The following is a 26,613-nucleotide window of genomic DNA, read 5'->3' on the forward strand; positions in this document are numbered from 1 at the left end:
TTTTCTCCCAATCTCTCCCCACCACCGCCCCAAGACAGTGTGCATTTTGAATACCCCTTCCCCCAATCTGCCTTCCCTTCTATCACCCCCCCTTCTCTTATCTCCTTCCCCTTCTATTTTCCTGTAGGGCAGGATAGATTTCTGTATCCCTTTGCTTGTATATCTTATTTCCCAATTGCATGTAAAAACAATTTTTAACATTCATTTTTAAAACTTTGAGTTCCCACTTCTCTCCCTTCTTCCTTCCCTACCTTCCCTCATTGAGAAGGCAAGCAAGTCGATACGGGTTATACATGTATAGTCAGGCAAAACACTTGCGTAATACTCATGTTATGAAAAACTAACTGTATTTCCCTCCATCCTATCCTGCCCCTCGTTTATTCTATTCTCTCATTTGAGCCTGTCTCTCCAGTGTTTGCTTCTGATTACCCCCTCCCCAATTCTGCCCTCTCTTCTATCATCCCCCCTCTCTTATCCCCTTCCTTCCTATTTTCCTGTAGGGTAAGATAGATTTCCATACCCAATTGAGTGTGTATGTTACTCCCTCCTTAAGCCAAATCCAATGAGAGTAAGATTCACTCATTCCCTCTCACTTCCCCCCTCTTCCCCTCCACTGTAAAAGCTTTTTTCTTTTTTTTCTTTTTTTTTTGGTGAGGCATTCGGTGTTAAGTGACTTGCCCAGGGTTGTACAGCTAGTAAGTGTCAAGTTTCTGAGGCCACATTTGAATTCAGGCCCTCTTGACTCCAAGGTAGAGCGCTATCCACTGCAACACCTAACTGCCCCTGTAAAAGCTTGTTCTTTCCCCTTTTATGTGAGATAATTTACCCCAAGATGTATAACCAATTAACATTATGTTTCATGTTACATATATAAATATATGTGAATATTTTATTTGTATGTGTATGTACATATTTATAATAATAGCCATTCTCTAGTAATCAAGGGATATGAACCAGTAGTTCTCAAAAGAATTACATAATATTCACAACTACATGAAAGAATGCTCCAAATCACTAATAATAAGAGAAATGCAAATCAAAACAACCCTTTTTGAGATTTCACCTTTAACCCTGCCAATCAGAAAAGATGGCAAAAGTCAATATTTGAGAAGTTGTGGAACTATCAATAGTTCCCCCAATTGATACAAGTATTGATACAAGCATTTTGAAAAGCAGTTTGGAGATATGCAAGTAAAACAATTGAAATGTCCATATTCTTTGACCCAGAAATTCCATTTTGGGGCACATACCCCAAGGAAGTCATTGAAAGGAAGGAAATTCCCATATACACCAAAGTACTTACAGCAGTATTCTGCAATAGCAAAAGATTGGAAACAAAGTAGGTGTCCATTGATTGGGGAGTGAGTAAACACAGTGTGGTAAATGAATGTAATGGAATATTTTTGTGCTATAAGAAATGATGAATGTGATGAATACAGAGAGGTATGGAACTATCTGCATGAAGTAAGCAGAGGCAGAATATGTACACACAATGAATACAACAGTGTAAATGTTAAGAGCAGCCACACACACAAAATCAAAGGAGAATGTTGCAAAATTATAAAGAACAAGCGTGGCTTGAATGAAGATACATGACAATACATTCTTAACACACCCCTTTGTGGAGGTGAGAGGTCTACAAGCATTGAATATTGTATGTGTTTTCAGACTTTTTCAATGTATTGATCGATTGTACTGGGTTTTTTTTGTCTTTTTCTTTTTGTCATAAGAAAATACTATTTTTAAATGGGATGGCTCTCTGGGAAGGGGAGGAGTATTAAGGAAAACTATGTAAAATGTAAATGTAAAAAGCAAAATATCAATAAAGGGTTATTTTATTTAAAATAAGCCATAATTAAAATATTAACATAGCATTTCTTTTCTTTTGAATGTAACAACGTATTTCTACTTGCCAGTCACATAGAATCAATGTAAAATAAAAAATGACTATATTCAAATGGCAATACATTTTCCTCATTTTAAAAAAATTTCAAAAACACAGATTGCCAACTGAAGATACTATAAAGATATATCTTTCTCTAATTGCCAGAATCTGAAGATAAAGAAACACATTAAATGTATAGTTGGAAAGAATGTTAGATATCAGCTAGTCTTATTTCATCATTTTAATGGTGAGATTCAGCGAGAGACTGGTCAGAGTTCCATAGGTGACAAAATGAGAACTGGGACCCAGGATTCCTGACTCCTAATCAAGTTCTCTTTCCCTGGACAATACAACATAACATGCAAAACTCTTGACAGCAATTTAATTCTGATACTTTACTAGGAATTTGTTTGTTACATAAATCAGGGAACTTGAACTCTGATATAATTTGGTAGAGTTGAAGATTGTTCCCTAAATTTGGTCTGTTTGCCAATGCACCAATATTTATAGTAAATTCTAGCAGAAGTATATTTTTATACAGTACTACCAATCTGTTCAGTAGCATTTTTAATGTAGCCTATTGGGCATTCTGTGCAGAATAGCACATGAGACTTATTTATGTAAGTTTTCTTTAGTCTATGTGAAATATATACCACATATGCTGCTAAGTAGAGCTGAGCTTCTATACTACTGAATTCTAAACAATCAGAAATATCTTACAAGTGTGTTATACTTCACTTAGTGATCTAAAAGCACAGTTCAGTTATTTCTTAATCTTTATGATAATTGTCTTTAGAGATGGAAATATGTATTATCCCTGTTTGCCAGATGATAAGATTGAGCACAGAAAAATCATGTGTTTTGCCCGTTGTCAATGGTTTGATATTTTTCATGAAGTTAGAAGTAGAATCCACCTAATCCAACATCCTTCTGTTCATAAGCTACTATACTATGCTACTTCTCTAAATTATAGTTATAAATAGCATATATTCAAGGATCTTTTCTACTGGGAAGGAAGTATGGTATAGTGGAAAGAAGGGTAACCTTAGAGTAAGTGGAGATTACCAGCTATATGATACATGATGATTTTCAGTTTCCTCATCAGTAAGATAAGGGTAATAATATCTGTAGTACATACCTCATAGGGTTGTTGTGAAAAGCAGATGAGATGATATATGTAAAATATTTGATAAACTTAAAAGCATTGCATAAAGGCAACTGTTATTATGGAATGTTAATCATTAATCTAACTTTAATGTTTATATTTTACAGAATTTATTGTTCACTGATGAAAATGATAATTTGGAAATTAAGGTAATTGATTTTGGATTTGCACGTTTAAAGCCACCTGATAATCAGCCTCTTAAAACACCGTGCTTTACCCTTCATTATGCTGCTCCAGAGCTCTTAAATCATAATGGCTATGATGAATCTTGTGATCTGTGGAGCTTGGGAGTCATTTTGGTGAGTTTCTTTCAATGTAATAAACTTGTTCAAGTAATTAAGTATATTGAATTGATATCTTGCTGCTATCACATTGTTGAATTTGGGAATACCAGTGGATTAATTATTCAAAATACACAGATGATTAGATTTCTGAAAAATCACAGAATCTAAAAGATAAAAGGAACCTCAACTTGTGGCCGACCAAAAGTCTCTTCTACAACATCCTAAAGAATTGGCCATTCAGGTTTGCTCAAAGTATTGAGGGGAATCCACTGATTCCAGAGACAACTTGTTTCACTTTGGTACAGCTCTAATTATTAGAAGCTTTTCTTTACTTTGAGCCTAAATCTTTCTGTCTACACCAAGCTTTTCTTTACTTTGAGCCTAAATCTTTCTGTCTACACCATCTACCTCTTGTTCCTAGTTCTGCCCTCTGGGGACAAACAGAACATATCTAATTCCTTTTCCATTTGACAGCCCTTCAGTTATTTGAAGATAGCTATCAAATCACCCCTAAGTCTTCTTCTTTCCAGTCTCCTTTAATCAGTCAGTGTATGGGATGTTCTCTAGTCCCCTTGCCATTCTTCTCACCTTTTTGTGGACATGTTCTTACTTATTTTTGCCTTTTCTTTTATTTAAACTTTTAATTCTCATAGCCCTACAAGTTATTTCTTAATTTATTTGAATATGTCATATATCTATCTAGAGATATCTCTCAAGCTATCATAGTTTCTTTTTACCCTTTTGTTTGCTGCTTATTCTTCAGCAGATTCATTTGCTAGTATGTTTTAAATGTATTAGTACTATTCTTTGTTCATTTTGAATTTTGGGCTCATACATTAGAATTAAAATATGCCTTTTATTTGCAAAAATATTTGGTGAGCAGCTTTATATTATGATATGAATAAACACAAATGAGTTGCATTATAATTCAAGAAGCTACAGTATAATATCAAAATAAATTAACATTTTGTTTTATATAATATGAAAGTAGGATAATAAAGAGATGGTATTATTTAGCTTTTCATTAAAACTATAAAATTGTAGAAAATTTCTATCCTGAGAGGCTATACAACCTGAAAACATAAATCCAAGAATGATTTAGTTAAATTAATCAATGATTTATTATAAGCTTTTAAGAACAATTAGAAATGTTTGGATATATTTCATGGCATGTAGCAACCCCAGTGTCACAAAATATTTGGTGCCACTTTCAGAAACAGAACAATGGGCTGAATAAGCAATAGTGTGTCCCCTGATGCCATTGCCCATCATCTTTTATTCTTCCATTCAGAAGACATTTATTAAGTTCCTATCATACATACTAGACCCTTAGGAAATGTAAATGTAAATAAGTCATGGCCCTTGCTTTCAAGGAACTTACCATCTAGTAGTAAAGATAAGACATGTACCCATATAAATGTATTGTAAATTAGAATGTAATAGAATGCATTAGAGAAATACGAAGTGTTATGAAAGAAAATTGGGAAGAGATTACTTCTAGTTATTATATTATTTAAATTGTCTCCACTGATATCTTATCATAGCATGAGAGTAGCCTTGGTTCTTGAAAATCATAGCATGGAGGTAACCTTGTCTCTTGAAGGCTATGCTAATACATTATGAGTTCTGACAAGGCTTATTAACCCAGAAAGACTTCAGGGCTGGTCCTACCTATGTGCTATGGAATTTAAAGAGATTCATTACCAGAAAGTTGTTCGCCATGCAATAAATATTTGGAATGTGGGGGGAACAGAGCTACTATTAAAATTGTACTAAGGTATGGAGGGGTTGCAATCTGTGTTGTTAGAGGGAGCATCCATATTGATGAAATTGTAAGTATTTTGTATTTAAACAGTGTTAAGCCTTAATTGTATTATTTTTGTAAAACCTTCAAGATCTAATTTATCACTTCAACAATTCTGATATGAAGCTTATAAAATCAGAAATCAGCTTATTTTGAAAAACACAATATTAGCTTCTATTTTTTCTATGTAAGTGAATTCAGATTTCATTAATTATAATCACTTAAATTATTGTACTAAATGAAGAAGAAAGAAAAGTGGAGCAGAAAGAAAAAAGAGTATAAGCAAATAGAATGGAGGAAAATATGCATGAGGCAGAGGCAAGGTAGCAGAGACAAGGCAGGAAGTTACCTAAGCTCTTTCCAATTTCCCTTGAAACAACTTTAAATCATACCTCAAAACGAATTCTGGAGTAACAGAACCCACAAAAGGAGAGGGTAAAACAATTTTCCAGCCCAAGATAACTTGGAAGGACTATAGGAAAGGTCTGTCTCACTTGGGTAAAAGGGGAGCACAGCCCAGTACAAGCACTGTTGGAGTAAGCCAGCAGGAGGCCTCTAGCCCCAGCACCAATCAGCAGCTGAGGCCCCACGGTCCTAGCTCAGCAGGCCAGTGGCACAGTGGGCCAACTGTGAAGCCTCCAGCCACAGTATAGCAGGCTTGTGCTGCCTAGCAGACCCAGAGGCCCCAACACAACCTGCAAGACTAGGCTAGGAGATCCCAGTATAACAGACTAGCTGCCAGTCCCGGAGTCCATGGCACAGAAAGCCAGTGACCGACCCCCTAGCTGCTGGTGCAAGAAGCTTGGGACAGTGTCCTAAGAGCAGAACTCAGCTCTAAAAGTCATGAAATAAACTAAAAAACAAGAAAAATTTTTTAAAAACCCTAAGCAGAGAAAGCTATTATGGCAACAGGGAAGATCAAAACACAAACTCAGGAGCAGCTAGATGGCACAGCAGATAGAGCACCAGCCATGGAGTCAGGAGGACCTGAGTTCAAATCTAGCCTCAGACACATGATATACGTTAGCTGTATGAACCTGGGCAAATCACTTAACCCTATTGCCTCACCAAAAACAACAACAACAACAACAACAACAGCAAAAACTGAATCTCAGAAGAAGAAACAGTGTCAAAATGCTTACATATGAAGCCTCAAAGAGGAGTATGAATTGGTCTCAGGCCCAAAAAATTCTCCTGGAAGAACTCAAAAGAGATTTTAAAAATCAAATAAATGAGGAATAAGAAAAACTTGGAAAAGAAATGAGAGTTATGCAAGAGAATTATGAAAAAAGAGTCGAGCTGGGTAAAGGAAGCACAAAAAATGGAAAAAGATGTGCAAAAATTCACTGAAGAAAAGAACTCCTTAAAAAAGTAGAATTGGCCAAATGGAAAAGGAGGTACAAAAGCCAACTGAAGAAAATAATTCCTTAAAAATTAGAATTGAGCAAATAGAAGTAATGATTCTGTGAGATAGCAAGAATCAATCAAACAAAATCAAAAGAATCAAAAAATAGAAGAAAATGTAAAATATCTCATTAGAAAAACAACTGACCGGGAAAATAGATATAGGAGAAATAATTTAAGAATTATTGGGCTTCCTGAAAGCCATGATCAAAAAAGCCTGGATAGCATCTTTCAAGAAATTATCAAAGAAAACTGCCCTGATATCTTAGAACCAAAGGGTAAAATAAATAATTGAAAGAATCCACCAATCACCTCGATCCCACAATGAAAACTTCCAGGAAAATATGCAATTAATAATCATAACTATGAATGTGAATGGTATGAACCTACTTATAAAGCAGAAGAGGATAGAAGAATGGTTTAAAAGCAGAATCCTCCAGTATGTTGTTTACAAAAAAACACACTTGAAACTTAAATATTTTCAGAGTTAAAATAAGAAGCAGAGGAAGAATCTATTTTGCTTCAGGTGAACACACACACACACACGCACACACACGCACAGACTTGTGTAGGGACAGAGCCAAGATGGCAGAGTTTTTTCTGAAATCTGCCTGATCATCATTTCTTATTGCACAGTAGTATTCCATTATATTCATATACCATAGCTTGTTCAGCCATTTCCCAATTGATGAGCATTCCCTCAATGTCCAAAATTTTGCCACCACAAAAAGGGCTGCTATAAATATTTTTGTTTCATTTTCTATGATATTTTTGGGATAAAGACCTAGTAGTGATATTGCCAGATCAAAGAGTATGATTTACAGTTTGGTTGCCCTTTGGGCATAGTTCCACATTGCTCTCCAGAATGGTTGAATCAGTTCACGACTCCACCAGCAGTGCATCAGTGTTCCAGTTTTCTCATGTCTTCTCCAACATTTATCATTTTCCTTTGAGAAGGGAACTTAATCATGGGCTTGCCATTGCTAGGTAAGTAGGCTCTGGGTGGTATATTAAGAAAGGAGGAACCTCAGAAGCCAGTAGGAGTGTGGCTCAGACCCTAGACTCAAAATAGGGTCTTATTTCCACCATCTAGCCCAACCAGCAGATAAAAAACTAAGGCAAAAATCTCAGACCAAAGAGGAACCTACAGTTCTACTACTTGAACCAACAAAACTTTCTGGTTGATTGATGGAGGCAGAGTCCAGCAGCAGTCTGCTTTTGCACAGACTCAAACCCAGCTCAAGAACTTGCGGAGCTTAGACCAAGGAAGCAGCCATCAGACTTGGCACAGGATCAGATCACTTTGAGAACACTGAAAGCTAGCAGCTCCTGTCTCTGAGATCCTAGAACAACGCACCGCTACCCTAAGAAAGCTGCAAAAGGACAAGCTCAGATCTAACCTCCAGAAGTGCCACAGAGGCCAACTCTAACATGAAGTTCAAAGTAAGGAAATAAGCTGGAAGAATGAGCAAACAAAAAAAGAATCTCACCATAAGGAGCTACTTTGGTGTCAGGAAAGCTCAAAAAATGAACCCAGATTCCAAAACATATATAAGCAGAGCCTCAGAGAAAAACATAGCTTGGGCAAAAATTCAATGAGAATTTCTGGAAGAGATGAAAGAAAAGTTTAAAAAGGAGTTTAAAATGTTATTTTATAAATGGAATAAGAGTGCTTGAAGAAAAATTGGAATAGAAATGAATGCTATGGAAAAAAGAATTGGGAAGGGAATTAACAGCTTGACACGAGAGATTCAAAACCTTGTCCAAGCAACAAACTCCCTGAAAGTTAGAATGGACCAAATAGAAGCCAGTGACTCCATGAGGCAACAAGAAATACTAAGGTTTAAAACTTGAAAAAATAAAGGAAATATAAGGTATCTCATAGCAAAAACAATTGACCTAGAAAACAGATCAAGAAGGAAACACTTAGAAATCACTGAACTGATTTCTGTGATCAGAGAGAGAGAGACTAATTTTTAGACTATTTCAAGAAATCTTGTAAGAAAACTGCCCACACTGCTCAGAACCAGAAGGCAAAATGAGAATAGAAATAATATACTGACTACCTTCTAAAAGCCCAAACTGAAAACTCCCAGATACATCATAGGTGGAATCCAGAATTTAAAGGCCAAAGAAAAAAACTTAAGTAACCAAAAAGAAAAATTTTTAATATCAAGGGGCCACAATCAGGATCACACATGAATCATAGCCATCATTGTAAAGGAGGAAAGAACTTGGAATGCAATAATCTTGAAGGTAAAAGATAATGGACTTACAGCCAAGAATAACTTACTCAGGAAAATTGAGTATAATACTCCAGGAGGAAAAAAAATGGATTTTTAATAAAATCAAGGACTTCCAAGCAATGTTGATGAAAAGATCAGAGCTGCCTAGAAACTTCAGAGTTCAAATACTGAAGTGAAAAGAAACATACAAAGATAAATATGAAGATAAAGGATTAAACAGGGATAAACTATTTACGTTCAAATATGGGAAGATGATACATGTAGCCCCCCTCGGCCCTACCATCAAAAGAGTCATAGAGGGAGTCCAATTAGACTGGGAGTGGTTCTGTTATGTCTTGATGATCTTAAGAAAAGTATGGAAAGATAGGGGAACAGGAATATACTGGGGGTAGAGATAGGAAAAGGAGGATTAGGGGAAATTATCTCACATAATCAGTGTGTGCAAGCAGACATCTATATAAAAAGGGGGAGGGGAGTCAGGAGGAACGGCTGGCACTTGAACCTCACACACAGAGTTGGATACAGAAAAATATTTTGCATAACAGGAAAATGGGAGGAAAAGGGGAGAATGGGGGCATGTGGAATTAGCAGGAGGACTGATTAATACTACACAAAACACACTCTAAAGAGATACAGAAAGTATTTATTGTTCTTTTTTGTTTGGGTAATTTCTCATGGGAGTTCTAGCTTCTCTCAGCAGAAGCTGAGGGTCACAACCTGTTGCGTGGCAAAAACAAGGAAGTCTCACGAGACCTCTTCTTTGCTGACACGCAGCTCCCACGGTTGGCTCGGCTCTCCTCTCACTGGGAGAAAAGTCCTACTCATACCCCTGACACGAGGGCTGCAGGTGTCCAGCAGACTTGGTGATCGGCTATCACGTGGAGATCATGCTTTGATCAGGTGTTACTAGGGATATAAAAGAAAGCTACTAGCACTTAATAAATGGAGCTTCTGCCACTGCCATCTTGCTGTCTCCCGCCTCATCAGTGCGCCTCCGGGTTAAGAGTATTGAGCTGGTCTCATGCTCACCAGTGCAGTGGCTGTGTCACTTTTTGAAGTGGCAAAGAATGGGAATCTGAGGAGGTGCCCATAAATTAGGGAATGGATGAACAAATTATAAATGTGATGGAATTCTATTCTACTGAACTCTTACTAGTGTAATTAATGACTAACCACAATTCCAGAGGACTAATGTGAAATATGCTACCTGCCTCCTGATAGAAAGTGGAAGACTCAAAATGAGAAAAGGTTTGTTTTTTTTTTTAATATGGGCTATGTAGAAATTTGTTTTGATTGCCCAACATATTTGTAATGGGTTTTGTCATCCGTTATTTCCTAACTGGGGTTAGGGGGTAGGAAGGGTAAAGGGAGAAGATAGATGTTTGCTGATTAAAACAAATAAAATATTTTTAAAAGAAAAAAAGATGCTTATGTAGCAGTTATGATCTTAGACAAGACAGTAGGGAAAATAGATATGATAAAAAATAAACAGGAAAACTACATTATGAAAAAACATACTATAAAAATTAATATCAGTATTTAATATATATGTACAAAATAACATAGAATCTAAAGGAAAAGTTAAATAAGTTACAGGGAGAAATGGACTGTAAAACCATAATAGTTGGGAATCTTCTTGTATCCCTTTCAGAAATAAACAATCTAATAAAAATAAAAAGAGTGAAGTTAAGAACCTGAATATAATTTTAGAAAAATTAGCTATCATAGAAATCTAGCAATTACTGAGTGGGAATGTAAAGGAACTTACATATTTCTCAGCTGTGTATGCCACATTTACAAAAGTTGACCATGTATTAGTGTATAAAAAAACCCCAAAAACTTTGCAAATGTAGAAAAGCAGAAATATTTAACACATCTTTTACTGATCACAATACAATAAAAATCATATTCAGTGAAGAGCTATTTTTTAATATTAAAGAGTAATTGGAAACTAAATAATATAGCACAAAAACTGCTTGGAAAGCTAGTCATATGTCTGGCAGAAATTAGGTTTAGACTAACCTCTCACATCAAATATCAAGATAATCTCTAGATGTATACATGATTTAGACATAAAGGGTGACATCATAAATGTAGCAAGGAAGAAATTAACTTTCAGATCTATAGATGAGGGAAGTTCATGCCCAAACAAGAGATAGCTCTGAGAGTTGCATAAAATAAAATGGATAATTTTTATTGCATAAAACTAAAAGGTTTTTCGCAAAACACAATCCATACAGCTAAAATTAGAAGTAAAATGGATAACTAGGGGAAAGTATTTTCAGCAAGTTTTTCTGGTAAGATTCACATTTCTAATATATATAATGAACTAATTCAAATTAATCAAAATAAAAACCATTCTCATGTATATATATGTGTGTGTGTGTGTGTATCTATATATAAAATGAGGGAGACAAGATGAAAGAGGACTATACACACACACACATAGTCAAAGAATATGAATAGGCAGTTTTAAAGGAATAAATCTGAGTTATTTCTATGTGGAAAAATGTTTCGAGTTACTAATAATAAGAGACATTAAAATTAAAGACATTCTAAGATTCCATCTCATACCCATCAGATTGGCAAAGTTGACAGAAGTGGAAAATGACAATTGTTGGAGGGACTGTGGGAAACTAAACACATTAATGCACCATTTGTGGAGCTATGAATTGACATCACCAAGCAATTTGGAACTTTGCTCAAAAAGTCACTAAACTCTGCATACACTTTCACCCAGCTGTGCCACTGGTAGGCCAAACACCAAAATAATAAAAGGAAAAGGACCCATTTTTTTTTCAAAAATATGTATTGCAGGTCTTTTTGTAGTGACAAAGAACTGGAAACAAAAGGAATGCCCATCATTTGGAGAATAACTGAACAAAAGAAGCTACATAAATATAATGGAATACTCTTTTACCTTAAGATGAAATAAATGGTTTCAGTGAAACATGAAAAGACTTTTGTGAGTGGATGCAGCATCAAGTGAGCAGAATGAGGAGAGCATTTTTTATATAACAGTATTTTTAAAAAAAAACTTTTTGAAGACTCTGATAAATGCAGTGCCACCTAATATTCCAGAGAACCAATGATGAAACTTGCTACCCATCTCCTGACAGAGAAGTGATGAATTCAGTTGCAGAATGAAATATTTTTGGGATATGTCTGGTGTGGCAATTTGTTTTGAATGAATAGGCACATTTCTTACTAGAGTTTTCTTTTTCCCATAATTTGGGAGGGGGGCTGTGGAAAAAAGAGAAAATAGACTTTTGTTAATTGAAATTTTTTAATTTAATGCTTAAAAACCCCAGATTACTTAAATATAAGAGGTTTTGGAAGGGAAGACATTAGAACTTGAGGTGATCCGGAAAGGCTTCATGCAGAAGATGTCTTGAAAGAAGAGAAGATTCTGAAGTGAATTACAAAGGCATGGAGAGAGGAGATATAGTATCATGTATGAGGAGCAGAGAGGAGACAAGTTTGGTTTGATCTCAAAGTGTAAGGGGGCCATAATGCTCAGTGATGCTGGAAAAGTAGGAACTAAACAGAGTTCATATTTTATCCTAGGTGTAATAAGAAGCAACTGGAGTTGATTGAGAAGGGAAGTCACATGGTCATATCTGTAGTTAAGGAAAATTACTTTGGCAGCAATGAGAAGGATAGACTGAAGTGGTGAAAGATTTGAGGCAGGAAGATTTTTTTTTCTTTTTTTTTTCAGGAAGACTTTTGAGAGATCTTTGCATTAATCTAGGCAAGAGGTGATGAGAGACTGAATGAAAGTTATAGCTGTGTGAATGGAGAGGAGTCAGATGTGAGAGATATTAATATAGACACAAGAAGATGTGTTTGAGATGTCTGAGATATTCATTTTCAAATGTCAGGTCATATTTGGCCTGATTGGTGTAAATTTGGGAGTCTTTTTTTTTCCCACAAAAAAATGGCATTAATCCAATTATCTGCCCAATCTAGTGAAATTGATTTTTATTATGCTAAGTTAAGGACTTTCCATTTATCATTATTAATTTCATCTTATTGATTTTGTCTCATTCCAGGATCATTTTTTAATTTTGAATCTGTCATTTATCCAATTAGCTATATTTCCCATCTTTCTACCATTTTCAAATTTGATGAGCATATCTTCCCAACTTTTTGTCATCTTCAGATTTATTAGACACATCTTCCTCTAAGTTATTGATAAAAATGTTAAACTGGACACGGCCAAGGGAAAAGCATAATTCTTTTGCCTTCCTATTCACATTTTTACATCTTCCTCACAAAGAGATCATGAGAGATTTTGCTGAATGTCTTGTTGAAATCAAGATGTTATATCTGTAAAGCTGTAAGTCCAATGATGTTATCAAAAAAGAAAGTGAAGTTAATTTGGCACTAATTCCTTAGTAGTAAATGGATCTTTTTAGTACTCGTTATTTACTAGGTCCTCACAAACCATCTGTTTATCATCTATTCACTGATTTTGCTGAGGACCTGATTCAAGACTACCCATATGTAGTTTTTAAAATTTACCTAATCTGCTTTTGAAAATTGGGACATTTGCTGATCTATTTTTCTGCTTCCTTTCCTCTTCTCCATAATTTCTCATAGAAGGTTCTTTCACAATCACAAGTTCTTCCAGTGTTCTGGGATGAATGTGTCCGAGCTTGAAGACTTGAACTTACTTTAAACTATTAGATAACTCCTTTACTATTTTTTACTATTTTGTTTTTTATTTTGAGCTAAATCATCAACAAACAGACATGTCAACATGTAAAGAACAAATCAGAATTATATACAAAACTATGAATTTGTTATGTAGTTTGCTTTCTTGTTTATGTTAAATTTAAAAGATTTAACAAGATTGCCCTATTTGTGTGCTCTTATGACATTTTGTTTTCTTCTGCAAATTTAAAAATGGTTATGTTCTTTTATTTTTTTAAATATCTGTAACTATCCACCAACTTAATTCTCCTTCCCCCTACCCCACCCCAAATAGTAACAGGTTAGCATAGTCAAAAAAGCAGATTATCATATTGGCCATGTCTGAAAATGTGTGCCTCATTCCACATTTCTAATTCATCATCTTTCTGCCAAAAAGTGGGAAACATGATTTATCTTCAGTCTTCTGAAGCCATGTTTGGTCCACTGCATTGATCAAAGCTCTAAATTCTTTCAGTATTGTTTTCCTTTACATTGTTGTAATCATTGCATAAATTGTTCTTCACGTTCTGCTTTCAGTCTGCATAAGTTCATACAAGGCTTTTCAGGTTTCTTTGAATTTGTCGTGTTCATCATTTCTTCTGGAACAGTAATATTCCATTCCAGTCTGTAATGTGGGAGCTCCTCAGCTCCAGCCTCTATCATGTTTACACTGGATCTGGCCAGACCGAAGGATGACAGTGGAGGGTTATGTTACTTTATTCTTGCAACAAGGAGTTATATCACTTTATTCTTGCAGGGGCTGGCAAGGCAAGGGGTGGAAGCATTTGCACTTTCACTTTATTCTGGCAGTGGCTGGTGAGAGGAGGAGTAGGAGCATCCCCCTTACAACATCTGTCTGTCTTTTTGTTATCATGGCTGCTGATGAGACAAGCAGGGAACATCCACCTTTAGTACAGCATCCACAGCCACACTTTCACTTTACTCTCAGTGGGGCCAGCTGAGACAAGGAACAGGAACATCCGCACTTACTGACCACCAGTGCTCATTTGATAGATAGAGAAGCACACAAAGAAGGCATCATGCCAACAATAAGCTCATAAGTTTACATTATCTGTGGTTACATAATGATGTATCAGCACGGAACAAGCACAGTGTTGGTGTTTATGGACCAAACTCCTAAGTTTACATTAATGGTTACATAGTGGTGTGTCAATACAGAACAAGCACAGTATTGGTATTTATGGGCCATGGATCCTGGCTGCCTGTATTAAATTGGAACCATGCCACCTTACATACATAGTCATATCTACATTTTGTTTAATCATTCCTCAGTTGTTGGACACCCACTTGGTTTCCAGTTCTTTATACAACAACAAAAAAAGTTGCTATAAATATGCTTGTATTTATGGCTCTTTCCCCTTTGTCTTTGACCACTTTGGGATATTTGTTAAGTAGTAGTATTATTAGATCAAAGGGCATATATAGTTTAGTGACTTCTGGGCTATAGTTTCAAATTGTTTTCTAGAAATCCAAATTGAGTTGGCCCAATTTGTAACTTCACTGACTATACATTAGTATGCCTGTCTTCTCACAGTCTTCAATTTTTGTCATTTTTTCCTATCTGATGGTTGTGAGGTAGGACCTCAGAGTTTTAAAAATTTGTATTTCTCTTATTGATAGTGATTTGGGGCATTTTGCTTGTGTTTTTGATGTTCATCTTCTGTTTCTTAGAATTACAAAACTGAATGCTATTAAAAACCATGAAGGTTATCTAGTGCAGCCTCATTTTAAATACAAAGAAGTTGAAGACCAGAGAAGTGATTGATCTAGTGTCTCACACATAATTATTGACTGAGTCTTGATTAATACATATACATAAATCTCTTAATTACTTATCTAGTATTTTCTCCACTGTATCATGATGTTTGTTATAACTTTCCAAATTTGAAAATCATTGTCCTTGATAGAGCAGATAGAAGAAAAATAGGAATTCAGTAGTTATGTCTTTTCTTTTTTCATCTCTTAATACTAGTCCAAGCAATGGGTCTTCTTCTTTCTCAAAACATAACTTAAAAATCAACCTTTTTAAAAATCTTTTAGTCTTAAGTATAAGGATGGGTCTTTGATGATTTAGTGGCATAAGTTACAGTCATCTCATTTGGGAGGGTAAGGAAGTTTTAAATGGTATGCATATGCTTACCCTTCCCCTTTTTCTAACATGCCTAAATAGACACATTTGTTATCAGCGTACTCATTCATTTATCTGCCAAATATGTCAAATATAAAATCTCCAGATACTTTTTGTGATGTTTTCATTGTATTTTATTACCAAACCTCATAATTAAACTGAAACTGCTGTCTCTAAAGTTACCAGTGATTGTTCAGTTGCCAAATCTAATGGCCTTTTCTCAGTCCTGATCCTCCCTGACCTTTCTATAACTTTGGCACTGTCAGTAACTATTGTCCTTCATATTCTTTGTTCTCTAGGTTTTTGTGATGCTGTTATCCCCTGGTTCTCTTTCTAACTCTCTGACTGCTCCCATTTTTTTTTCCTGGATCTTCAGCAAGGTTTTACCTGACAGCTACTGTTATCATCTCTGCAGATGATCCTCAGTTCTTTTTATCACCAACGTCTCTCTTGACTTATAGTCTTGTATCTCCAACTACCTCTTGGACATCTCAAATTGAATGTCTCATAAACATCTTACACTCACTTCATCCAGAACTGAACGTTTATGTTTCCCACAAACCCTGTCCTTTTCCTAACTTTCCTATTACTGTCAGGATTACCACCATCCTCCCAGCCACCCAGGCTCACAACCTAGGTGTCATCCTCAATTCCTCACTCTCTCTCTCTCTCTCTCTCTCTCTCTCTCTCTCACACACACACACACACACACACACACACACACCCATCCAATCTATTGCCAATTTCTCTTGATTTTACATTGTAATATCTATCACATAAGCCCCTGTCTTTCCACTGAAACTACCACCATACTGGTGCAGATCCAACCTCCTCACCTCATGCCTATACTCTTGCAATTGTTTTCTTGTTGGTTTCTCTGCCTCTAATCTCTTCCTACTCCAGGCCTGCACTCAGCTGCTAAAGTATTCTTCCTAAAGTAAAGATATGACTATATTATACACATCCCCAATTCATTAAATTTCCACGGCTGCCTATTACTTCTAGGACCAAATATAAAATCCTTTGTTTGGCTTTTAAAGACCTTGATGACCTGGCCCCTTTTTATCTTTCCATATAACTTACTCCCTTCTACTTACTCAGTGATCTAGTGACACTGGCCTCCTGGCTGTTTTTTGTTTGACATTCTTATCTTCTGACTATACATGTTTACTGTCTGTCCCCAGGAGTGGAATCCTCTCCTTATCTCTGTGTCCAAATCTTAGTTTAAATCCCATCTTCTGCAAGAAGCCTTTCTCAATTTTCCTTAATGCTAATAACACCTCCCCACTGAAATTATCTCCAGTTTATCCTGTGCATACCTTGTTTGGACATAGTTATTTCTATGCTTTCTCTTCCATTAACATGTGAGTTCCTTAGAAGCAAAGACAATCTTTTGCCTTTCTTTAGGTCCATAGTGTTTAGCACAGTGCCTGTCACATAATCAATGCTGTTGACTTGACATGTGCTCATTTTATCTATAGTGGATGAATGAAGAATACTTTTCTATGGAAGATAGAGTATATATAAACAAATAGACATATTACTAGGGAAGTTTTTCTGAGCAAGAATTTTTATAATAGTCTAAGGGAAGCATGATTTGAAGACATAGAGCAAAAAAGTTGTCTGTGAAGTATAAATACCCAGTTGCCATGGGACGGAAAACAACAAATAATAAAATTAAAAAGTCTCATTAAATAATACTGCTTATCAGAATTTGATATAGGCTCTAGAAAAAAGGCAATAAATGTTAACACGCACTTGAAAACAAAGGAAACTCACATCAAACCACGTCAAAACGTTCCTGCTCTGTGCTTTATTTAACCTGGAAAAATAAAAAGGAATTCTTGCCTTCTCTCCAGTACTCTTCCTTGCCCCAGGACCACCACCCAGACCTGTGACCCAGATCCATGCAAGGGCAAAGCAAGAGAATCTTGTACCAGCAAAGAGATCCCTGCAATCCCCTCTGATCAGTCACTCAATTCCCCCTCAATCTGTGGGCCGGAAGCTCAGGAAGCAGCCACCGCCCTAGGGCCTCGCTTGGGGACTGGGGCTGGGACCACGCTTCTCTTTCTCACTGTAGTCGCGGACTTTTCCTGCTGACCTTCTAAGTTGTCTTTGGTGTTTGTGGGTTAAGAAGTCTGGAAACCACCACAGATGCCCTCGATTCAGTCCTCTGAGGCCTGCTCCAGGTTTGCTGAGGCCTGGTTTGCCTGCGTGCCCATGCTGAACTGCACTCCTCTCCCCGCCCGGCACTGTATACCTTTCAGATCAACCTCCAGGCTGTCTTGGACTATAAATTTGTTTCACCTAGTCTTTTTGTGAGTTCTGCTGCTTTAGAATTTGTTTAGAGCTATTTTTTACAGGTATTTGGAGGTGTTTGGGGGAGAGCTCAACAAGTCATTGCTTTTACTCTGCCATCTTGGCTCTGTCCCCCCCCCCAACAACCTTTCTTAAGTGCCTACGATGTGCTAGGTGTCATATAGGCACTGAGGTCACAAAGACAAAAACAAAACAATCTCTACCTTTACAAAGTGATGCTATAATCAGATAGGCAACATAAACATATATTGGTAAACATAAAACACATACAAAACAAAAGATGCAAAATAACCTGGGGGAAAAGCACTAAGTAGCTGGATCAGACATGCCAAAGGTGGTAATGAAGCTGAATTCTGGAAGAGACCAGGGAGGCCAGTTTGACTGAACAAAGTGTATAAAATGGAATCATGTACTGAGGCAAGAATGGTAAGATGAGACTAGGTTATAAAGAGCTTTAAATGACTCACAATTCATATTTCATCCCAGAATTCATAGGGAGTCACTGGATTTTTTGAGTTGGCAAGAGTGACATGGTCAGATCTGTACCATAGGAAAATCACTTTGGCATTGTATTAAATATGACTTCTCTAGGCCTCTGTTCGCTCATCTGGAAATTAAGGGATTGGACTAGATAACTTATGAAATGCGTTCTAGCTCTAAAGTGTAGTGTCACTTTGTTAACAAGCTATTTTACTTTTAAAGAAAATTTTTTTATAAATTTTATTTTAATTTTCAATGGGGAGAATTCAGATATATGATTAAGAACAAAAGAAAGGAAAGACAAGTAAAAGCAAGAACAAAACAATGAAAAAACTACCAAGCTTTTTCAGTGTGAAGGATACTCAGGGATCTGTAAATAAAATAATTTGTTAAATGCAGTGATGCTGTTTGTTAATACTTGAATAGTAATTTGCATTAATAAAATTGTCACCATTATTAGTTGTATCCTTAGATATTATCAGTAGTAACTTCAGAATCATTCTGTGATCTTAATTTAATGTTCCATTTGTTTTCTCTTAATAGTATACAATGCTGTCAGGACAGGTTCCATTCCAGTCTCATGACAAAAGTTTAACTACCAGTGCAGTAGAAATCATGAAAAAAATTAAAAAAGGTGATTTCTCTTTCGAAGGCGAAGCCTGGAAGAATGTATCCCAGGAAGCCAAAGATCTAATTCAAGGTAAATAGGTTTTGATTTTTTAATATTTTATTAGGCTTCATGATTATAATTAAGTTGTAAGTACCTGTATATACTTTTTTTTGGCCAGGAAATCAAGTATATTCTTTCAGTTCTCAAGACTATATTCACTTAAGTTTACAGTGCGATCTTTTTGTAAACATTAATTATTTTAGAAAAGAGGATCAGTGGAAGAGACAATTAGGAGGAATCATTAACCCAGTGCTGGATCATTTTGAAAAAACTAAATTACCTAGGAGAGAACTCTCTGTTTGATGAGAGTTTCTGGGAAAATTGAAAAGAATTCTGACAGAAATTAGACAAAGAAATAAAATCGTAAAATAAACTCAAAATGCATATGTGAATTGAATATTTAGGATCATAACATAAAAAGGAGAATCAGGTATCTTTCATAGCTATGGCTAGGGTGTGAATAATTAAGCAAAAAAAGGGATAAAAATAGTTACAAAATATAAAAAAAATTAATTTTTATTACATTGAAATGCTTTTGCAGGAATAAAACTAATGTAACTAGGAGAAGAGGGAAAAGGTTGACTGGGGGATAAACCTTTGCAACAAATATATCTGATAAAGGTCTGATATCTAATAAGTCAGCTGGCAGAAATATGTAAGACCAAAAGCCATTCCCTGAGCAATAAGTGGTCAAAAAATATGAACAAATCATTCATAAAAAAAGAATTACAGTTATTAACAATCCTGTGAAAGGTTACTTCAAATCACTGATAATAGTAAGAATGCAAGTTAAAAACAACTTGGAAGTTTCAGCTCAGATACAGAAAACTGACAGAGGTGACAAAAGATCAGAATAGTCAGTGTTGGAGAAGCTGTAGAAAGACAGACTCTGTTGGGGGAGCTATGAATTCATCTGACCATTCTGAGAAGTAATTTGGGAGAACAGCAAAGATAGCAGAGTAGGGGGAAGCAAGACAACCCAGTTCTTTCTCACAACAACTTAGACAAAAATTGAGAAAGAGCACCAGACTGAGTAGTGATTGGGAAATCCAAGGAGAAACCTCAGGGGACCATTTTTTCAGTGAGAGTCAGCCCACAGGCAAGTAACTAGGGCAGGAAATACAGTCCAAGGGTGAGTATATAGCTATGTTGTTGTGACCCTAGAGCAGGAACCTAGATTCAGCCAGTAGGCAGAGGGATAGACGAATATTAAATATGGTCACTGCCTACCTAGTCTCTGAGGTTTGTAGGCTCCTAACTCTGGTTTGGGTTCAGGCCAAAAAAACAAAAAACAAAAAACTCTAGGCTTGCCCTGTGAATGGAATTTCAGCAGACCTCATTCCCTCAGTAGGCCTCATTCCCTGTCAGGTAGCTGGGAAAGCAACAGAGCTGTTGGCCAACCCCTGGTCCACAGTGTCTGTCTTCATTACTGGCCTATGGGTTGAATCCTCTCTTGGGATTTTAAATTGCTATTAGGACCAGGGATCAGCCACAGAGCTATGGGCCACCCCCGTTCCCAAACTCTTTAACTCTACCTGCTTAAAGTTTGTAGCTTGAGCCCCTCCTAAGATCCTTGAATAAAGCAGCACTCAAAAACCCAGCAGGAATAACGACAATACAAGACCCAGCATTATCTACAGAAGTGCACAAAGCTTGGCCCTAACACAAATTCCCAATTTGGCAAGTAAGGCTGAAAAATTAGTAAACAAAAACAACAGCAACAATAAAGATTTATGATGGGACCAAGGATGCCCAAGACACAAACCCAGAAAAAGAGAATTACTCCAATCCTAAAAAGCCTCAAAGGAAAACACAGTTTGGCAAGACTGGAAGAAATGAAACAAAAAAATTTTTTTAAAGCCTTAAAAGTTATATTATCAAATGAAAGGGAGCTCTAGAAGAGAACTGGAAAATAAATGAGAGTTCTAAAGAAAAACCTTCAAGAGAGAATTAACAATTTAGTACAAGAGGTACAAAATGTTACTCAAGCAACAGAGTCCTTGAAATTTAGAATAAGCAGAAGTCAGTGACTCCATAAAACATGAAAAAATACTATAATAAATTCAAAAGACTGAAAAATATAGAAGAAAATATTTTTTAAAAAACAATAGATCTAGAAAATAAGTTAGAGAGGAAAAAAAGCTAGGAATCACTGGATTACTTGAAAGTTATAACCAAAAACAGAGCCTAGCTATCATATTTCAAGAAATCACAAATTATTCTAACATCTACGAGAACCAGAGAGCAAAGTGAACATTGAAATAATCCATCACTTCCTGAAAGAAACCCCAAAATGAAAATTCCAAGGAACATCATAGCCAAAATCTAGGTCCTTTAGGTCAAAGAAAAAATACTGCAACAGCAGAATAAAGAATTCAAGTGCGAAAGAGTCATAGTCAGGATCATATATGATTTAGCCACCACTATAAAAAAGTGAAAAGGTTGGAATATGATATTCCAAAAAGCAAAAGATATAGACTGACAGCTACAAATAACTTACTCAGCTGAACTTAATATAATCCTCCTATATATGAAATAAACAGCTTCTAAACATTCCTGATAAAAGAGACCAGAGCTGAGTAGATACTTTGAAATGCAAACACAGGAGTCAAGAGGAACATAAAAAGACAAATGATGATTGAGCAAACAAGAGAGACAGATTACACAAGAAGGAAGTATTTAGATTCTAAGAGGAGGATATGATACAAATGTCCCTTCAGGACCCTTAATATCGTTAGGGAACATAGAAGGAACTAAATAAGACAGAGGTCCTGGAAATGGTTTTGTTACACTTTGTTAATTTTTAAGGAAAGGTAAAATAAAAGGAATATAGTAGTAAAGAAAAAGAGAGGAATAGGGGAAGAATTATCTCATATAATTTGGGTGTGCAGGTTGAAGACTATACACAGAGGAAGGGATGGGGAGGGAACTGATATCATTTAAGTATCATTTTCATCTGAACTGTTCAAAGAATGATGGAACACACGTGGGAGCTTACATACATACAAAAAGAATGGTGTAGAAATATATTCAGCTCAGTAGGAAAGCGGAAAGGAAATGGAAAAGGAAAGAGAGGAATAGGAAGAGCATAGATGGTAGGAGTCAGTCATTTTCAGTCCCTTGTGACCCCATTTGGGATTTTCTTGGCAAAGATACTGGAATGGTTTGCCATTTCCTTCTCCAGCTCATTTTATAGATGAGGAAATTGAGTCAGAGTTAAATGACTTGCACAGGGTCACACAGGAAGTAAATGTCTGAGGCTGGATTTAAACTCGGGTCTTCCTGACTCCAAGCCCACTATGCCACCTAGCTGCCCAAGGGAGGGAGTTGTCATAAGCAAAATAAATTCTAGCATGGGGTGGGAGTTGGGGCGATTTAAAATAGAAGGAAATAGAGGTAAGAACTTTGATTTGAGTCTGAAAGAGAAGATAAGAAAAATGGGATGGGAGTGCAAATTATATCAAACGTAGAGCACTGGTGCTGAGACATTTCTTTTTCGCTACCTTCTTTGTGAAGAGAAAGCTGTAGGGTAAAAAGGAAAAAATTACCTTAAAGTATCATAAAGGAATCAAAGTATCATGGAAATCATGATAGTATTTTTCTCACAAGATTATTGTGAGGATCGAATGGTACTGTATAAATATTAGGTATTACTATTTCCTAACAATAATAATAGAATGGCAGAACGGATTAGAAAGCAGAATCCAACAATATGTTATTTATAAGAAATACACTTTAAAAAGATTCACGCAGTTAAAATAAAGTATAGGAATAGAATCTGTTATGCTTCAGGTGAACTCAAAAAAGCTCGTGTAGCAATCATATTCTCAGACAAGATCACAGCTAAAAATAGATTCAAATAAAAGACATAAATGCATTTTGCTAAAAGGTACCATGAACAATGAACTTATCTTAGTACTTGACATATATGCATCAAAAGCCATGGAATCCACATTCTTAAGGAAAAAGCTAAATGAGTTATAAGGACAAATAGACAGTAAAGTTGTAATTGTTGGGGACCTCCATATAGTCCTTTCAGAGGTAGATAAATCTAACAAAAATAAACAAGAAAGTACCAGATCTCAAACTTTATTGTAAAGTAGTAATCATCAGAACAATCTGATAGTGGCTAAGAAATAGAGTGGTGCATAAGTGGAATAGATTTAGGTACAAAATATACTGTAGTAAATAACCATAATAATTTAGTATTTTATCAACCTAAAGAGCTAAGTTTTGGGGATAGAAACTCACTATTTGACCAAAATGTCTAGGAAAACTGGAAAACAATTAGTTTTCTAACATTACATAAACTGTTTGCAAAAATAGGAAAAGAAAGATCCTACCAAATTCCTTTTATAATACATATATGGTTTTGATACCTAAATGGGAGAGCCAAAACAGAGAAGGAAAACTATACTCCAAATTCTTACTAAATATTGACAATTTTTTTTAATATTAGCAAAGATGCCACAAAAACATTAAAAAAAAAATTATACACTATGACCAGGTTGGATTTATCCTAGAAATGAGGATTGGTTGAATATTAGGGAAACTGTCAACATAGTAGGCCATAGTATTATCAAGAACAAAAAAATTCATATTATTCTATCAGTAGATGAAGAAAGTTTTTGCCATAATGCAATACTCATTTCTACTTTAAAAAAAAAAACTAGGAATAATCAAAGTAAATAGACCTTTCTTTAATGTAGTAACTAGCATCTATCTAAAACAGAGAGCCAGCATTGTTTGTAATAAATAATAATAATAACTAGACTTTTCAAAAAAATCAAGGATGTCTGTTATTACCACTACTAATTGGTAAAGTGCTAGAAATGTTAACTGTAACAGTAAAACAAAAAGAAGTTGTGGGATTAAGTATAGGCAAAGAGAAAACAAAATTGTCACTTTTGCAGATAAGACAATTTACTTAGAACCCTAGAGAGTAAAAAAACAATCGTAACAGTAACTTAAGCAGAGTTGCAGGATATAAAATAAATCCACATAAATCACCAGCATTGTTGTATATTACTAACAAAACCCAGCAGGAAGAGCTAGGAAGAAAAATCCCTTTCAAAAAGTAACATAAAAAATAACTAGGGAGGCTACCTACCAAGATACATGGGAACTATATGAATACAAGTACAATTTGTTTAAAAATTTTATTTCATTTTATTTTATTTTTCAATTAACAAGCACTTATTTTCTTGCCTTTTTCACTTCTGCTGTCCCTTGGGAAAAAAATAAATAAAAACAAAATCCTTATACTTAATATACATAATCAGGCAAAACAAATTGCCACAATAGCCATGTCCAAAAATGTTTGTTTCATTCTGTATCTTGAATCCATCATCTCTGTCAGGAAATGGATAGAATGCTTCATCAGTTGTCCTTTGTAATCTTTGTGGTTCACTGCACTTATCAGAGTTCTTAAGTTTTTCAGAGTTGTTTAAAAAAATACTTCTTATGTAAATAAACACCTAAACAATATGAGAAATATTAATTAGTCATGAGTGGGCTGAATCAATATAATAAAAATGATAATACTACCTAAATGAATTTACTTATTCAGAGCCAGACCAATCAGGCTACCAAAAGATTTCTTTATAGAACAATAAAAAATAATGAAATGCATCTGGAGGAACAAAAGGTAATAAATCTCAAGTGAAAATTGTTTTTTAAATTGGGTCAGAAGGGGGCCTATGAATACCATATCCCAAACTGTACAAAGCAGTAATCAAAACTGTTTGGCATTGGTTAAGAAATAGGTGAATCAGTGGAATAGACTAGCTTCAGCAACACATGGAAGCAAATGAGCAGAGTAGTCTAGTGTTTGCTAAACCCAGAGAGCCCTCGATGGTGGGGTAAATACTCACTACTTGACAAAAATTGCTGGAAAAACTCGAAAGCATTCTGGTAGAAATTAGGTTTAGACCAGTACTTCAAACCATATACCAAAATAAACTCCAAATGGATATACAACTTAGATATTAAAGGATGATATCATAAAAAAATTAGGAAAGCAAGGAAGAAATCACATCTGTGGATAGGGGAAGAGTCTATGACCATTCACGGGATAGAGAGAAGACAAAATGGACAGTTTTCATTATCTAAAATATTTTTTTTTTGCTTAAACAAAACCACTACAGCTAAGACTAGAAGGGAAACAACTGCCAAAAAAATTTTGCAGCAGATTTCTCTGATAAAAATCTAATTTTCAAGATATATAAAGAACTCAAATTTATAAAAATAAGTGGTTTTCTTTCCCCTATTAATAAATAATCAAAAATATATGAACAGGAAGTATTAAAGCAATAAATACAAGCTATCAACAAACATATAAAATGTCGTAAATCAGTAATAATTAAAGAAATGCAAATTAAAATAACTCTGAGGTTTCATCTCAAGTTGGCAAAGATAACCCAAAAAAGTATAATGACAAATGTTGTTGAGGAAATGTTGTGAAAAACAAACATCGGAGGAAAAAGACCCTTTTTAGAGCTATGGATTGGCACAGCCACTCTGGAAAGCAATTTGGCACTATGCCCCCCAGTACCACTAAACCATGCATACTTTTTAACCCAGCTATACTAGTACTACTAGGTCAAATGCCAAAAATAAAAAAGATGATGAGGACACATTTGATTTTTATGGATTTTGTTGTTGTTGTTGTTGTTGTTGTTGTTGATGTTTGGAGGCAGTCAGGTTTAAGTGGCCTGCCCAGGGTCACGTAGCTCATTAAGTGTCTGAGATCAAATTTGAACTCAGATTTTCCTGACTCCAGGGTTGCTGCTCTATCCACTGCACCACCTAGCTGTACCATGGACCCATTTCTGCAAAAATATTTTTTCTTTCTAAACGTTTAAGCAAAAAATTGCAAATAAGAGAATGCTTGCTAAGGGAATGACTGAACCAATTATAACATATGGATGTAGTAGAATACTGTTGTGCTTTAAGAGATCCTGAAAGGGATGGGTTCAAAGAAATCTGGAAAGAGTTATGTAAACCAATTCTGAGTAAGGTAATAACCAGGAGAATTTCTGTAATAACATTGTAAATGTAAGTTTGAAAGATTTAAAAACTCTGATCAGTACAATGACCGACCAGGATTCCAGGGGACCAAAATGAAGTGTGTTAACCCTCCTCCCGACTGAGAACTGATGGACTCACATTGCAAAATGAGACAGACGTTCTTAGACATGCCCAGTGTGGTGATCGGAATATATGTATTTTTTGTTTTCATTGTGAGAAGGCAAGAAAATAAGGGCTTGTTAATTTAAGATAAAATAGTCTTTAAAAAGAAGTTCAGAATTATGTTATGAAAGTGATTAAGATGTCTATGCCCTTTAAGAAATGATTATTATGATAAAGAGAGACAATAGTAGATGCAAAATATAGTAAGGAGAACTAGAAAAACAATATCTACAAAGACTCCAGCAATGTAAATAGAAAGAAAAGCAACAATGAAACAAAACTGAATCCTGTGAAATTATAATTACCAAGCTTGGCCCTGGA

At 35.5% G+C, this 26,613-nt stretch overlaps 1 protein-coding gene across 2 annotated transcripts in view; it reads left to right on the top strand.

The window, feature by feature from the left end:
• RPS6KA5 (ribosomal protein S6 kinase A5) overlaps window positions 1–26,613 on the top strand; it is a 190,953-nt gene that overhangs the window by 158,328 nt on the left and 6,012 nt on the right. For both annotated transcript variants that reach the window (XM_027844930.1, XM_027844931.1), the window contains exons 14-15: window positions 3,158–3,349; window positions 18,975–19,131. In XM_027844930.1, the coding sequence (XP_027700731.1) occupies window positions 3,158–3,349; window positions 18,975–19,131 (349 nt within the window). The remainder of the gene's footprint in view (window positions 1–3,157; window positions 3,350–18,974; window positions 19,132–26,613) is intronic.

This window comes from Vombatus ursinus, unplaced genomic scaffold (assembly GCF_900497805.2).
Source record: "Vombatus ursinus unplaced genomic scaffold, bare-nosed wombat genome assembly UNPS02014945.1, whole genome shotgun sequence".
In the NCBI taxonomy this organism is placed as follows: domain Eukaryota; kingdom Metazoa; phylum Chordata; class Mammalia; order Diprotodontia; family Vombatidae; genus Vombatus; species Vombatus ursinus.